Below are 17,339 nucleotides of genomic sequence, written 5' to 3'. Positions count from 1 at the left end.
AAAGCTAACAGTAATAGCCCGCCTCTCAGACAGGTATGCACAAAGGAAGGCATTTAGAACTTACAGAGGCACTCTGGATGGAGTATCAGTCCATCATCTGCAGGGCTGGTCAAACTAATATTTATGTCTTTTGGGTGTAAACGGAAAATCAGAGCATCCAAACAGATGAAACGGAGAAAGAGAGAACATACAAACTCCACAAAGGCGGCATCCGGACCCAAACTCAAGCTGGAGCAGATGATACTAAACTAGGAAGTGTTAGCAGAATCCCCAGTGGAATTAGACAGACATGAGTGAAATGAGCTGGGATGTACTGTAAATGAATGTCAGGTTGCTCATTCAGAAAATTCCAATATTTAACACAATTAGTCAAGAATGTCCTACTATGACAGGCTAAGGGAATTAAGTCTTAGAGCAGAGAAGCCCGTGAGGTCACCAGATGATCCAGGCATTGATGAAGCTGATCCAGCGGTGAATCATGTATACAAGGAGATCATTGTGGACCAAAGACTAAAGACAGAAAGGACGTCATCATACACAGAGAAACAGGTTGGATGGATTTGAAGGAAACCTTGTTAATCTGAATGAGCTAAAAAACTTTATTCCCACTATAAGCCGCCATTCTTGATTATTCACATTTATAAGTACAAGTGACACGTATCTAAGTGAATTGTGAACACATCTGAAACAGCGGGCATGCGCACATTGATACGTTCATAAATGAGTCACATGCGTCACCAAATACAGTAAAACATCAGATCTGTGAGACGACTTAAAACCGACAAAATGGACACACTAGTAGCTAGAGTACACATCGCATTTAGCTTTGGAGAACAGTAAACAGTTTGTCAGCTGTACACGATTAGGTCGAGAAGGCTGAAAAAAACGACAGACGCCGATGCTACTGCTGCCCTAAGAAAAGAGTCAGCAATGGTGGGACTGTGACCGTTTTCACAGCTGCAGCTTTCCTCCATTGTTGTTTTGCTGCTTTGTCTGATGACGACAGTGCTCAGCTCATGCATATGAGCTCATGGCCATGAATCGAATACATATCTGATCACAATTAAAGTGACTCAAATCTGATTGGAAAAGATCCGACAAAGAAATGTGTGTCACATTAAGACAAAAAGCTGGATTTGAGTCACTTTAGCCTGGTAATGTGAATATACGGTAGTCTTGGGTGTTAGCAAACTGAATGATCTTGATGGACTCAGTGGTCTCCTCTTATTTGTCGGTCTTCTTATATCTTCATGGGTTCCTTATTGTCACGTGTACAGAGTACGGTGAACTGCAGACTTGTAAATGCTAATCAAAATGCAATATGCTGTCACGTTTTCACATTTTCTTGTTACACAACATTGACTCACAATGCAGTTCACTCGACACTTTTGACAACTAATCAGCATAAAAAGACTCTCTAATGTCAAAGTGAGAACAGATCTCCACCAAGTGGTCTAAATTAATTACAAAAACAAAACACGAAATTACTCATCTCATAAGAATTCACCCCCTAAATCATGACTGGTGAAAACAATTTTCTTGCAGAAGTTACAGAATTAGCTCAACGGAGGTCCCCAGCCTGCGGTTTCAATTCATTTGCCGTCTAAAGGCACCTGGAAAGTGGACGGGTCATCTTGTGGTAAGTCAGTATGGTGGCCTAAATGAAACAATGAAGACAAAAGAATACTCCTAGCAAAAAGGGGATTGAAAATAACAAGTCAGGGGATGGAGACAAGAAAATATCCACGTCACCGAATATCCAGTTAAATCAACGATTAAAAAATGGAAAGAATATGAAAATCTTACAGAGCAGTGTTTCTCAACCACCAGTTGCTATTTATATTTGTAGTGAGTTGCGGAGAGTCGTCACTCCGATGATCACACTCACCCCACATCATGGTCAAACGGTTGTGCTCAATTCAGCAGGAGGGGACCCCCACCCATAGGTGGGTCACGAAAACACTTATATAGGAAGAAGTGAGCGCCAAAATGTCACAAGCTGTCTACTAAAGCAGATGGCTTGCTAGTAGAGAGGCAGATGCTCAAAAAAAAAAATATTGTATTTTGTTGCGTATAAGTCGGGTCTTGAAACCCAAAAAATCGATCACCTCCTCCAATCTTGCATTAGTTTCTCAGACATGTCGAATTTTGTTGCAGCAACGCAGTTACCAATTTCTTTCGCCACTTCAAAGATGTTTAATTTCAAACCAGCTTCATATTTTCTTCTGATTGAACGCTTCATCGTAGATAAGGGATGCTCTTACGATAAAGGTGTATGAGGGTGTGACATACAAAAAACACAAATCAGTGCAAACGTCATTCGGAATAGTTTGGGTAGTACCGTGTGGTCACGTAGACACAATACATAAAAAAGAAGGCCGTGTGCTCCATGGTTATTCTCTCAGGTGAGCATTAGAATATCATAATCTCTTTCTGCATTCGAATTATACGACCGACATTATAAAAAAACAGGAAATTATACGGTAAAAAATCAAGCACTGACTTACCCACGAGTATATACGGTATATAATCATGTGACAAAACAAATCTAATTATGAAAATGACTATATCAAACACAAAGGCTCTTACCCTGATATATTCGCAGTCACTTTTTAGTTCATGTAAGTGTATTAGTAGCCTTAAAATAAAACAAAACTGGACTCTGTTTCAGCCCAAGTCCTAAATGAAACTCCTCAAAAAAAATCTCAGGAGCTGTTTTTGGTTCTCAGGAGCCTAAACCTCTCCTTAACATCAACCAACAGCTCAGCAACCTCTTAGCTTGGTGTACCTGGCACAACCTAACCCTTCTCAAATCTCTCAGAATGATCGTCCCCCACTCTTGCGGCCACAACTGTACTTATAAAGGCTTCTCAGTTCCCCTGGTCAGCTTCCATAAACATGGGGAGATGCCATTTCAGGCCTGCCGGGGAATCATATAACTCAAGCAAAAATCAAAGTATCCGACAGCAAAATTCACATAATTAAACACTAAATAACAAAAATAAAATATTTATACCTAACCTGGAGGCTACTAAGACACAAACAGAAACGTTACAGTACACCTACTCTATTAATCCACAATGGACTCCCCTATAGCCATCTTTCGACTTTCCCAGGCACCCAGGGCTACGCTTATCTTCAGGGCCACCTTTAAAACACCGGCCCAGTAAATGTGGGATATTACGCACAAGGCTTATACCTGAAACAAATGGTGGAACATCTGAGTAAAAAAAAAATAAAACAAAAGAAACAACCTGCCGGTAAGTTCAAAAACCTTGTTAAGTATTCTTTTTTTTTTTTTCTCTCGTTGTAAACTCACTGACATATTGATCATTGCGTTTCATGCATAATGCTTATGGAGGTTCTTGTTGTCCGGTATCTGTCTGCACTATACTGTGTTAGCAGTGACTGAGCCTGAAGAGACTGTGTAGAGGACATGTGATGCCCAGCTGCTTAACCAATTAATAATTCATTTAATAATAATAATTCATTACATTTATATAGCGCTTCTCTCAGTACTCAAAGCCCTATCCACACAGGGAGGACCCGGGAAGCGAACCCACAATCTTCCACAGTCTCCTTACTGCAAAGCAGCAGTTGCAGCATCATGGGAGAGGGGCCAAGAAACAAATCAAACACCATGTTTTGCTACAGTCTGGGAGACTAAGAGGCATTTGGAACAACGTTCCATGGTCTGATGATACCAAAATTGACCTTTATGGCCATCACCCTAAAAGCCATGTTTGCACACTGCACATTATCAAAAAAACACATCATTCTCACTGTGAAGTATGGTGGTATCACCATCAGGCGGTGGGGATGCTTCTCTACAGCAGGCCCTGGAAGGCCTGTGTGGATAAAATCAAGGCAGCAAAACATTGGAAAATCTGATATGGTCTACAAACAAGCCAAAGCCACACAGCAGTGGCTTCATAACAACAACATGAATGTACTGGAGTGGCCAAGTCACAGTCCAGATTTTAATCCATTGGAGAATTTGTGGCTGGACTTGAAAAAAGCTGTTCACTTGGGATCTCCGGGACACCTGACAGAGTTTGATCAGTTCAAGAAGCAAGAACGGAGAAAAATGGCAGACTGGAGATGTGCAAAGCTGACAGAGAAAGTGACCTATGCACACAGGCTGCCATCTACTAAATACTGACTTAAAGTGGGTAAACAAACTGCTTAAAAAAATTCAAGACACACTTTGAAAACACATCAGATCTCAATGGGATAAGAAATCCTGCTGGCTGTCTCTACTGATCTAGACTGATATGGTAATGTGTTAGGAACGAAAGGATGGCACATCGTTTGATGGAAATGAACATGATCAACCTACAGAAGGCTGAATTCAAAGACACCCCGAAAATCAAAGTGAAAAAATAATGCAGCAGGCAGGCGAGTCCATTTTGACGAAATGTCATTGCAGCAACTCCAAATTGTACTCAGTAGTTTGTAGCCGGGGTGGGGGGCATGCTGCTAATGAGACGACGGATGGTGTCCTGGGGGATCTCCTCCCAGATTTGGACCAGGGCATCATTGAGCTCCTGGACAGTCTGAGGTGAAACCTGGCAGCGTCGGATGGACCGAAACATAATGTCACACCCAGAGGTGTTCTATTGGATTGAGGTCAGGCGAGTGAGCGTGGGGGCCAGTCAAATTGTATCAATTCCTTCATCTTCCAGGAACTGCCTGCATACTCTCGCCACATGAAGCCTGGCATTGTTGTGCACCAGGATGAACCCAGGACCCACTATACCAGTATAGGGTCTGACAACGGGTCCAAGTATTTCATCCCGATACCTAATGGCATTCAAGGTGCCACTGTCTAGGCTGTTGAGGTCTGTGCGTCCCTCCATGAATATGCCTCCCCAGACCATCACTGACCCACCACCAAACCACTCATGCTGAACGATGTTACAGGCAGCATAACATTCTCCACGGCTTCTCCAGACCCGTTTAACGTCTGTGACACGTGCTCAGGATAAACCTGCTCTCATCTGTGAAAAGCACAGGGCGTCAGTGGTGGGCCTACCAATTCTGGTATTCTATGGCAAATGGCAATCGAGCTCCAGGGTGACGGGTAGTGAGCACTGGGCCCACTGCAGGCCACCCTCATGAAGTCTGTTTCTGATTGTTTGGTCAGAGACATTAATGCCAGTGGCCTGCTGGATGTCATTTTGTAGGGCTCTGGCAGTGCTCATCCTGTTCCTCCTTGCCCAAAGGACCAGATACTGGTCAGTCCTGCTGATGGGTGAAGGACCTTCTACGGTCCTGTCCAGCTCTCCTAGAGTAACTGCTTGTCTCCTGGAATCTCCTACATACCCTTGAGACTGTGCTGGGAGACACAGCAAACCTTCTGCAATGGCATGTATTGATGTGCCATCCTGGAGAAGTTGGACTACCTGTGCCACCAAACTCTGTAGGGTCCAGGAATCACATCATGCTACCAGTAGTGACACTGACCGTAGCCAAAAAGAAAACTAGTGAAAAAACAGATGAGGAGGGAAAAATGTCAGTGGCCTCCACCTGTTAAACCATTCATTCCTTTTCTGGGAGTCGTCTCATTGTTGCCCCTCTAGTGCCTCTGTTGTTAATTTCATTAACACCAAAGCAGCTGAAACTGACTAACAACTCCCTCTGCCACTTAACTGACCAGATCAATAGCCCAGACGTTTCACTGACTTGATGCTATACTCTCATTATAAGTGTTCCTTTCATTTTTTGAGCACTATACCTACACAATCAATGATTTTGTGCTTTACATTTGTAATTAATTGAGCCCACTTTGCAGAGATCTATTTTCACGTTGGCTTCAAAGGGTCTTTATATGTTGTTCAATATCAAAAAAGCCAAATTCAGTCCACGGTGATTCAATGTTGTGTAAGAATAAAACATGAAAACTCCCAAGGAGATGGGCCATCTTCATAAACACTGTCTGTAACTACTTTACTTCTCTTAAACGCCAATTCAGCCACAATGCTTAACAATTTTGCTATTGTTATATACATTCTAAGAAACTCCCAATGGATTTGTCATTTTGCCCACACACAGGCAGCTTACAGAAATATCTGAAAAGCTAAAAGTATTTTGGATTATATAGCACTGAAATATGAGTCAGTTTAAGCTTTGGGAACAGTAAGTGCACTTTTACTTTCAATAATATTAAAACAGATTGGGATCTGTGGAACAAAGTGATGAAGACTATGATATGGGGACTTTAAAAAAACGATACAAGAAGGTTGAGCAAAACTGGTCAAACACGACAGGACGGCTTTGTGATAGAAACATCCTGTGAAGGTTAAGAGAGAGATGCATGTCGCAGACGTGAGACTCGCTATGATGTACGGCTTAGAAACGGTGGCACTGACAAAAGCACGGATCAACACCTGATGTTGTCAAAATGAGGAAGATGCGGCGGTTCACAAGACAAGTTGAAGAAATGAATATATCGTGTTAGGGAAATCTCCAAAGGTGAGTAAGAATCAAGACTTTGCTGACTAGGACATGTAGCAAGAATGGAGGTGACAAATGTGGCCAGAAGAACGTTGGCTATGGCTATAAATAGAGAGACAAGGAAGGCCAAAGAGAAGGTGGAGAGACACAATAGATGAAGATTTAGAGGGGTGAGGGTTGAAAGACGTTGAAGCGGTATCACGCCATCCATCCATTTTCTACCACATACCCGTGTCCTGGTCCCGAGACAGAAGTCTAAGTCGCTTTTCCCCGCCACCTCCTCCAACTCCTCCAGAGGCATAGTGAGACATTCCCAGGCCAACTGGGAGACATAAGCTCTCCACCATGTCCTGGGTATGCACCCCCCTGGGTCTCCTCCTGGGCGGACATGCCCAACACATCTCCGCAGGGAGGCGTGCAGGAGGTATCCTAACAGATGCCCAAACGGCTTTACCTGGCAGAGGTTCTACAGTATGCTAGGCTCCTCCCTAACATCTGCTCTCCTCACCCTGTCACTAAGGCTGAGACCAGATGCCCTGCGGAGGAAACTCAGTTCTGCCGCTTGAATCTGCAATCTCGTTCTTTCAGGCACTACTCAAAGCTCGTGGTCATAGGTGAGGATAGGAATGTAGATCAACCAGTAAATCGACAGCTTTGCCTTTCAGCTCAGGTCTTTCTTCACCACGACTGACCGGTACAACTGCTATATGATCTGCCTGTCAACCTCTCGGCCGCTTTTTCCCCCTTCACTCATGATCAAGACCCCCAGATATCCTTAAACTCCTCAGATTGAGGTAGCACTTCCTCCCCAAACTGAAGAGGCGACTCCAGTTGTGACCTCACGCTCAAGAAGTCCTGATCCTCACCTAATGCACATCTGAAGTTACCACACAATGAGTTCAACAAGACCACATCATCTTCAAAAAGCTGTGATGCATTCCTGAGATCACTGAATAGGACCCCCTCTACCCCTTTTATGTGCCTAGAAATTCTGTTCATAAACATTATGAACATGATAGGTGACAATTGGCAGTCCTGGTAGAGTCCCACACCCACCACGGATAAGTCTAACTTACTGCAATGCAAGCCAAGCTCTTGCTCCAGTTGTACGGGGCCTGAACAGCCTGTCACAGCAGTACTCCATATTTTCAAAGCAAACACCCCGACAGGACACCTCGAGGGACATGGTGGTATGCCTTGCCCAACTCCACCGAACACACAAAGACTGGTTGGGCATAGTCCCGTGGACCCTCCAGAATTCTCGTGAGGGTAATGAGCTGGTCCAGTGTTCCACAACTGAGACACAATCCGCATTGTTCCTCCTGAATCTGAGGTTCAACCACCAGACGGACCCTCCATGCTAGCACCCTGGCACAGACCTTTACAGGGAGGTAGAGAAGGGCGATTTCTCCCTCTAATGCCGGAGAACACCCTCTGCTACCCCTTCTTAAAAATGAGTTTCTAAGACATGTGCCAATCCCATGGCACTGTTCCACACTTTCACACAAAGCTGAAAAGACGTGTCAACCAAGACAGCCCAAGAACATCCAGAACCTTCCAGAACTCGGCATGAATATCATCCACCCCATAGCCTTGCCATACCAAAGAGTTTGGAACTGCCACAGTGACCCACAACTCCATTGATGGGCGAGTGCCCCTCCGTGTAGCCCCTGGCTCTGCTTCCTCTAAGGAAGATGTGTCAGTGGGATTCAGGAAGTCCTCGTTGGAAGCAGTAGACAGAATTAAAGGGGACGATGAGCATACTTGTAGCGCATGCTTCTTAAGTTATTCTTCTTAAATGGTAATGATCCAAAAATTAAAACTACTGCTACCTCTAATTCAAAACATGTTAACGCACTTCATGCGACATCCGACAGAAAAATTGAATGTTTTAAGGCAGGCATTGGAGTTTACTCATAAAAATATGAACTGCATGTAAGCATCTGAAAAAAATGACAAATGACCACCCACCTAGAGGCTAAGACATTGGACCATTCGGGAAAACTTTGAAGCTACCTCATGTTTCATGGTAATGGCCAGCTATGGTGATCACTACTATGGGATTACATAGAAGAAACATTCTGAATGCTGCAGTGTCTGTATAACCCACAGTGATGATGTTTCAAGTGTTTTGTTTTTTTTTACCCATCCTTTATTCATTAGCCTACACACAAAAATACATGCCGCCATTCATCCATTTATTAAGCCTGCTCAAGGTCTTGGGAAGCAGATGCCAATCTTGGTAGCCCCAGGACCAGGGAAGATATCAGCCCTGGCTGGGTCACCAGGCCACAGATAGTGATCAGTAACCACTGTCAGGTGTTAATATAACAGGACACGCTTAATATAATGGCAGTAAACAGCTTAGTGCAGGATGCCACCTCCATACGCTTATTCTGCAGCAACAATCAGGGAAGGATAGACGAGCACTAATTTGACACACTGTAGATCATCTGAATTCTTAAGAGACTTAGTAAACTAGGCTGCCGGCTACACGAGAAAGCAGGATCAAGAGTTACAAGCGCAGGCAAAGAATAGGCAGACTGGGAGAAATTCTCCCTCTTGTAGAAGTTATAAATAGGCTGAATAAATTATCCAAGGGCGGCTGAAGAACCCGACACACACTGTTTGAGAAACTGATGTGGCATTTATGGCAAAAGCATCCCATAACACTAGGAAATATCCCATTAAGCTAAAAATATACTGTATATATGTGTGTATGTATGAGTATGTGTGTGTGTGTGTATACATAAATATTCACTTGTAAATTGCTAAATTAATACAATTATGTAATTTGAACAAGACACCATTAAACCTTTGAATCAAATATGCACTTCCTAGACACATTTACTTTGGAAATGTTAAGATTTAAATGTAATATGATGTCATAGTGAAAGGCACTATATAATACATAGACAGATAGATAGACAGACAGATAGATAGTGAAAGCCACTATATAACAAATAGATAGATAGATAGATAGATAGATAGATAGATAGATAGATAGATAGAAGGCACTATGTAATTATTAGATAGATAGTGAAAGGCACTATATAACACATAAACAGATGGATAGACAGACAGATAGGTAGTGAAAGGCACTATATAACAGATAGATAGATAGATAGATAGATAGATAGATAGATAGATAGATAGATAGATAGATAGATAGATAGATAGATAAATGTGAAAGGCACTATATTATAGGAAAATAGGAAAAGTACTATATGTCCGCACTATAAATGCACTATAAAATGGACAACAACAGACATATTGACAGACAGACAGACAGATAGATGCAGAGAATAGCGGCATAGCCCAATAGAAGTGAAAGGCAATATACGGTATATTAATAGGAAAGGAAATTGATGTGAAATGCACTATGTGATAGATAGATAGATAGATAGATAGATAGATAGATAGATAGATAGATAGATAGATAGATAGAAAAGGGAATGTAAAGGAAATGTAGACGGTATTTAAAGGCACTATAATTGCCTGATATGACAGGATCACTTCCTGCTTATTTGTACTCCACGTGAACGGTACGTGACGTCACATCGTAAGCATACAAAGAAAATAAATGCTGTACACTCAAAAAAACGTTGAATATGCAACTGTGCTCTTGCTTTGAAAGTGCAGATTTAAGTGTCACGGCAGAAAACCGAACAAGCTGGTGGTCTCCTAGTGACAGCCGCAAGCATTAGGCCAGTTAAATTGCATTGTTATCTGTGAATGGCGCTCCGGGCGCAACATGATAACGAATCTGGTAACTTTCCAGATGCGTGTCAAAAGCCATGCAGTCGTAGTAATTTCGCAATGCGATGATACGATTTGCTCTAAAAACCCAACTAAATAACCCACCCCCCAACCCCCCCACACTCGACCAGTCAGCGTGTTGGCACGCCTCTAGTGCCCCCGTACTGCATTATTTGGATACAGGGCATTTTGCACTACCACATTGAATACAAGATTGCAAGGCACAAGAAACAGGCACCACGTTTCGATCGCTCTGCTGCACAGAGACATTTGAAAAGAAAATGTCAAAGGAGCCCTGCAACACATACCTTTCGAAAACCAGGCGGATCATGAAAATGCAGAATGCCAATGGGAACGCCAAATAAAGATCTTCGGCTTGTGGGAAGGTTGCCTCTTCAGTGTTTTTGAGATCTGCCCAGGTTACATTATGTGGGAGCCAGAATCTCTCATTCCAAAACCAGGCTAAAATACCAGCCATTTTGCTTCTTTTTTTGGTGCGCGTGAGTGTGTGTTCTTTGTTTTGGGTGAATGTGTGTCTGTGTGCCTGTTCCTGTATACAAAACTTGCAAGTTGTGCAGCTGATCGTTTCGTTATTTCATCAGCGCTTACGATTTTACAGAAATGGTGCCTGACGGCTGCTTCCAGCAGGTCTGGCTGTGTGTGATGTGAGCAGATTCAGCACCGCCCGTTGATTCCTCCTCCTCCTCCTCCTTCTCCTTCTCCTCCTCCACCCCCTCTCTCTCTCTCTCTCTCTCTCTCTCTCTCGCTCACACGGGCTCTTACTCAGTCTAAAGCTATGGGGAAGTAAGCGTTGTCGGACGCCATCTATTGCCACGACTGCGATTGGTTCTGTAAAATGTCACACGTGGTCATCAACATATTAAACAAAGGTGTACCCATAGGAACAACGTGATGTCAGTGGAACAGACACCTCGCTTGATGATCGGTGTACGACATATATGGAGAAAAGTAGTGGGCACATTTGTTTTAAACTCCCGTTTTAAGATTTACAAAATGTTCGTTTCTAACGTTTCTCAATAGCTTGAATTTCTGGTTTGTAAAGTCACCACCGACGGTACGGCACGAGGAAGAAGACGTGCAACTGATTTTGTCATTTGAATGAATGGACACGTGCCATCATATTCGTTACGCCAGCGTATTTCTGAAACTCTGAAGAATGGATGAGTGCAAAGTTTCAATACGCTTGTATCAGTTCTCGTATATGTTTACAGACACGCGAAATCGATCTGCTCTCTATGTGTTGATCGGCCGTTATCAGTGCTTATCAGCCATCCAGCAGCTTTATAAAAGTTATTACACAACAAGTAATGAGTGATAGTAACGGCTAATGCGCGTTAACGTTAAGCGCGCCGATGGCAGACATATCCTCACAGCGCAGCGCTAAATACAAACGGGCCAGTTGGAAAATGATCCACGCACTCATCCGTCCATTTATTTTAAAATTCGCTGATCCAGTTTAAGGTTGCGAGGAAACGGCAATATTGTCTGATCTTGTGAGGCTGGAGTGTATGGAGGAAAAATAAAATACAGGAAAAATAACAGCACTGCAAAATGTGACAATAAGTAAAACTAAAATAAAATGTTGCCTATAAACAATCAAATGTGCTACACAGGTTACGTGCCACGCCCACCTCCTCCCAGTACTGAATTTGACACATCGCCACCAAAGCCTTGAGAAATGAGAGAGGTCATTAAAAAGGCCAGGTCAGCCTCAGCAAAAGGTCTAAATGGGCTCTCTTATAAGGTGAGTAAGAACTGCCCTGCCACGTTGAAGAGCTTGTGGAAGCTGATGAGGACTGCATGGAAGATCCTGTCCAGTGGTGGGCAGTGTCAGTCGTGGAGGGCCGCAGTGGCTGCAGGTTTTCATTCCAACCCGGTTGCTTAATTAGAAACCAATCCTTACCAAGACCTCTCAGACCTTATTTAATTGTATGGATTATTAGTCTGCAATGTTTGGTTCTTACATTGTAGATGTTTTCCTTTCCAATGATATCCTCTAAATGATTTGAAGGCTAAAATATATAAATGTCAGTCTGTCAATTTTGTTTCTGTTTTATTAAACCAAATAGTGCAGGATGAATCCTCACAGGTGTAAATGGAAACAAGTTAGATGGAGAACTGCTGACATCTTTGTCATTTGCATCTTGTGGCTAATAAGAAGGTAAACCTTAAGACCGGGATTATACTTCACGAAACGCGTGCTGCAGCGGACGCTCCTGCTACGTAAGCATTGTACTGTTTATACGTAAATCTGGAGGAATCCACCAGGTGGCAGTGCGAGATATTATCACGGTGAGAACAGGTTCGGCTTCGCTGTGTTGTGAATTGCCTGGAACACCCATTAAATTCTGATGACACCTCTCTGAAAAGGTTGTTTAATGATTAAATTCATCAGTCCAGGGATCTGCCCATTTCAGCTAGCATTGGGCATGAAGCAGAAACAATCCCTGGACGGGGCATCAGCTCATCGCAAGGTAAATACAAACACTCACATACACTGGCATCATTTTAGTGTCACCAGATCTGCATATCTTTGGAAGGAAACCGGAGCAGACTGAGGAAACCCAGCAGGAAAACATGTAAACTTCAGGCAGGGAACATCAGCGACGTGACTCCCTGTGAGACAGCAGCGCTAACGCTCCGCCACCGTGTCACCCCCATGTGTGTAATTATTAACAGTATTCATTATTTAAATGAAATGACCAATTTATCTGTAACATGTAACATACATACTTTAATGCATTTCACCATGAAAGTGATATCAAGTATAAATCTAAGGATTCTAAATGTGCAGGGAGTTGGAGTATCATACATTTAATGTTCTCGATGTGGCAATCTATAGCTGGCGATCCGCTGCTGTCAGGACCGGATGGAAGCCCTAGAAAAAAAGACGGCACAGAAGACGGTATGTGAGACTTTTAAAATGTATCATCGTGTCATTATGATCAGGAATATGCGACGCTTGAATATAAAAGCACCACGAATACATCTGTATGTCGGCATTTAGCTTCACCACATTGAACCATTCATCAAACATCGAAGTGCGCACACCGATCTCGTGGCTTTCTGTCACATGTAGATAGTAATCAGAGACCCTGACGTCACATTCCAACTTTTAGCACACTGCGCCTCCCGACTTTTTGCCGGTACTGCAACTCGCGCACGCGTCATGTTAATTTCTGAGGGCGGCCATGATGCAGGGGCATACGCGTTTTGAGCATGAAGTATAAACGAGCCCTAACAAGTGAGACCACTAAAATGGAGCATCAGAATGTCACTTGAGCCATAAGTGCTTCATCAGCAATAATCGACTTCTCATTAAGAAACTGGGTTGGAACAAAAACCTGCACCCACTGTGGCCCTCCAGGACTGACGGTGCCCACCCTGATCTAGTTCATACCATTGGGGTGGCAGCAGGCCATGTGTGTCTTCATTCCCAAAAAATAAAAGTGTTCTGCCATCAGCCAGTTCAGAAGCATTGCTTTGTTGAACACAGAGGGTGAGATCTTATTTTTTAGTGCTTGCAAGATGGATGTCCAGCTTCTTTAAGGCCAATGACTACATTGAAATAAGCTGCCAGAAGGCTGGAATTCCTGGATTCCAGGGATACATTGAGCACTCTTCAGAGATCTGGGAATAGACACAGCAGGCTGAACGAGAGAGGGGTCACCTGCACGTGGTATGGCTTGATCTGGCAAATGTATATGGATCTGTGCTGCACAAGCTGATTGAATTTGCTCCGGAATGTTTCCATGTGCCAAGAAGTATTACTAACATCATTGCCAAATATTTTAGCAACCTACACATGTTTTTTGCTCTAAGAGGTTTTATGACTGGAAGGCAACAATTGGAGTTGGGCATCGTGGTGGGATTCGCCATTTCTCCAATACTGTTTGCGGCTGCCTTCGAAGTAATTGTCATTGGAGCTCAACAAGTAGTGAGAGGCGGAAATTACCACCCGGCGACTGACTTCCTCCTCTGAGGAGTTACATGGATGTCATCACAAGTACCCTCCAGACTGCCCCTTGCACAACAAGGCTCCTCAGACATCGTAATAACCTGACCACAAATGGGCGAGGATGAAGATCAAGCCATCTAAGTCTTTAAGCCTATCAAACAGGAAGGTCATTCCTTTGGGAGAGCTTAGGAGTTGTGGGTGTTCTTGGGTAGGCAGCTTTTTTTCTATCAGAAATCGGTCAAACATCACTAAGACCATAAGTCGTAATGTGTCTGAGAATAATTTTTACTGAATTACTGACATTCAAATGTCAATGCAAATTTTCTTTTTTTTTTTAAACTTACACAAAAAGTATATCTCAATTAAGTAATGTCCCAAGAATGAGAGGTAAATGGGAAGGAAATGTAGAGAGTGAAAGAGTGAAATCCTGAGGCAGATGCCGCTCTTCAAACACTTCCTGCATTTACGCCAGCGTATCCGCTTAAATGAATGGCACGTACGTGATAGCAAAAATCCTAAAATAAAATAGGACGTATAGGAAATCACAACAGTTTTTTTTTTTTGCATCGCTAAATAAATCACAGTGTTAAAAATTAACCAGAAAATACATTACCTATGGAGAACACGAATTAAATAAGAAGTCAAATAATACCGTGACGGTTAGGCAAACGTCTTTTTATGTTGTTTATAGGTTGTAGTTTAGGACAAACGCCATATTGCTCTCAAACTTATCTCAAAGTATAATTTTCTTTTTCTGTGTAAAATAGTAGTTTTAAACGCTAAACAATATATATGAACATACATAACTATCTGATAAATGTGCTTGCTTTTTAAAGCAAACCAGCAAGGTAGGGTGTTAAAAATACGCTAACTTGCTCACCATGCTTCCCACATGAAGGGAAAGGTTTCATGAAAACAACAACTGCTTACATCTGTAACTATACAAAACAAAATACTAGTTATTCATTACAGAATTAATATGCGTTATACTTACACATCCATCCATCCATTATCCAACCCGCTATATCCTAACTACAGGGTCACGGGGGTCTGCTGGAGCCAAACCCAGCCAACACAGGGTGCAAGGCAGGAAACAAACCCCGGGCAGGATGCCAGCTCACCACAGATAAGTTATCATTATTCTTAATTTGTTTTATTGAATTCGAAAATCACAGCACAGAAACTGCACTCGTTAAAGTAGTAAATGACTTGCGGGTAAATGCAGACAGAGGCCATTTATCTGTTCTCATCCTCTTAGATCTGAGTGCTGCATTTGACACCATTGATCACAACATTCTTAGAAATCGCCTTAGTCAATGGGTGGGCCTCTCTGGCAGTGTCTTAAATTGGTTTGAATCCTACCTGACAGGGAGAAAATATTTTGTTAGTTGTGGGAATTACAACTCGAAGACACATGATATCCAATATGGTGTTCCACAAGGCTCTATCCTGGGTCCGCTGTTATTCTCAATCTACATGCTTCCGTTAGGTCAGATTATCTCAGGGCACAACGTGAGCTACCACAGCTATGCTGATGACACACAGCTGTACTTATCAATAGCACCTGATGACCCCGATTCTCTTGATTCACTAACAGAATGTCTGACTAGTATCTCAGAATGGATGAATAGTAATTTTCTCAAGTTAAATAAAGAGAGAACTGAAATTTTAGTGATCAGCAATAATGGATACAATGAGGCTATTAGAAATAAACTGGATACATTAGGATTAAAAGTCAAGACAGAGGTAAAAAGCTTAGGGGTGATTGTTGACTGTAATCTGAATTTTAAATCACATATTAATCAGATCATTAGGACAGCATTTTTTCACTTAAGAAACATAAGTAAAGTTAGACCTCTTTATCACTGAAAGATGCTGAGAAATTAGTTCACGTGTTTGTTTTCAGTCGACTAGATTACTGTAACGCACTCCTCTCAGGACTACCCAAAAAAGATATAAATCGTTTGCAACTAGTGCAGAATGCAGCTGCTAGAATCCTAACTAGGAAAAGAAAATCAGAACACATTACTCCAGTTTTGATGTCACTACACTGGTTACCTGTGTCATTCAGAATTGACTTTAAAATTCTGCTTATGGTTTATAAAGCCTTAAATAATCTGCGCCATCTTATATATCGGAATGTCTGACACCTTATATTCCAAATCGTAACCTCAGATCCTCAAATGAGTGTCTCCTTAGAATTCCAAGAACAAAACTTAAAAGAAGTGGTGAGGCGGCCTTCTGCTGTTATGCACCTAAAATCTGGAATAGCCTGCCAATAGGAATTCGCCAGGCTGATACAGTAGAGCACTTTAAAACACTGCTGAAAACACATTACTTTAACATGGCCTTTTATAACTTCATTTTAATCGTAATTTAACTTAATCCTGATACTCTGTATGTTCAATTCATCATAACAACTATTCATGGTGGCTCTAAAATCCGTACTGACCCCTACTCTCTTTTCTGTTTCTTTTTCCGGTTTCTTTGTGGTGGTGGCCTGCGCCACCTCCACCTACTCAAAGCTTCATGATGCTCCAACAATGATGGACGGATTAAAAGGAAGAAGTCTACGTGACCATCATCATCATCAAGCCCTTCCGTGAGAACCCTAAATCCAAAGAGGACTGTTTCATTTATGTTAGGTAGAATGCCCAGAGGGGACTGGGCGGTATCATGGTCTGGAATCCCTACAGATTTTATTTTTCTCCAGCCGTCTGGAGTTTTTGTTTTTCTGTCCCCTGGCCATTGAACCTTACTCTTATTCGATGTTAATGTTGATTTATTTTTTATAATTATGTCTTTCATTTTTCTATTCTTTAATATGTAAAGCACTTTGAGCTACTGTTTGTATGAAAATGTGCTATATAAATAAATGTTGTTGTTGTTGTTGAATTAAATAATCAATAAAAAGGGTAAACCCCATTTTTAGTAATTAAAGTAGTGATTATTTTGCACTGCGGTGGGTTGGAGCCCTGCCCGGGATTGGTTTCTGCCTTGCGCCCTGTGTTGGCTTGGATTGGCTCCAGCAGACCCCCGTGACCCTGTGTTCGGATTCAACGGGTTGGAAAATGGATGGATGGATGGATTATTTTATATATAGTTAGCTATTTATTGTTATTATTTTTCACACATGCAAGATTTA

General features: G+C 42.3%; 1 protein-coding gene across 2 annotated transcripts in view; it reads right to left on the bottom strand.

Moving 5' to 3' along the window:
• Positions 1-10,931, bottom strand: part of cers6 (ceramide synthase 6) — a 184,978-nt gene extending 174,047 nt beyond the window's left edge. For both annotated transcript variants that reach the window (XM_039757541.1, XM_039757542.1), the window contains exon 1: positions 10,524-10,931. In XM_039757541.1, the coding sequence (XP_039613475.1) occupies positions 10,524-10,693 (170 nt within the window). In that variant the 5' untranslated portion in view covers positions 10,694-10,931. The remainder of the gene's footprint in view (positions 1-10,523) is intronic.
• Positions 10,932-17,339: the final 6,408 nt, after the last annotated feature.

The sequence above is a fragment of the Polypterus senegalus genome, chromosome 6, assembly GCF_016835505.1.
Source record: "Polypterus senegalus isolate Bchr_013 chromosome 6, ASM1683550v1, whole genome shotgun sequence".
In the NCBI taxonomy this organism is placed as follows: Eukaryota; Metazoa; Chordata; class Cladistia; order Polypteriformes; family Polypteridae; genus Polypterus; species Polypterus senegalus.
Note: the sequence above shows the minus strand (reverse complement) of the source record. Positions and strands in the feature narration are given on the sequence as shown.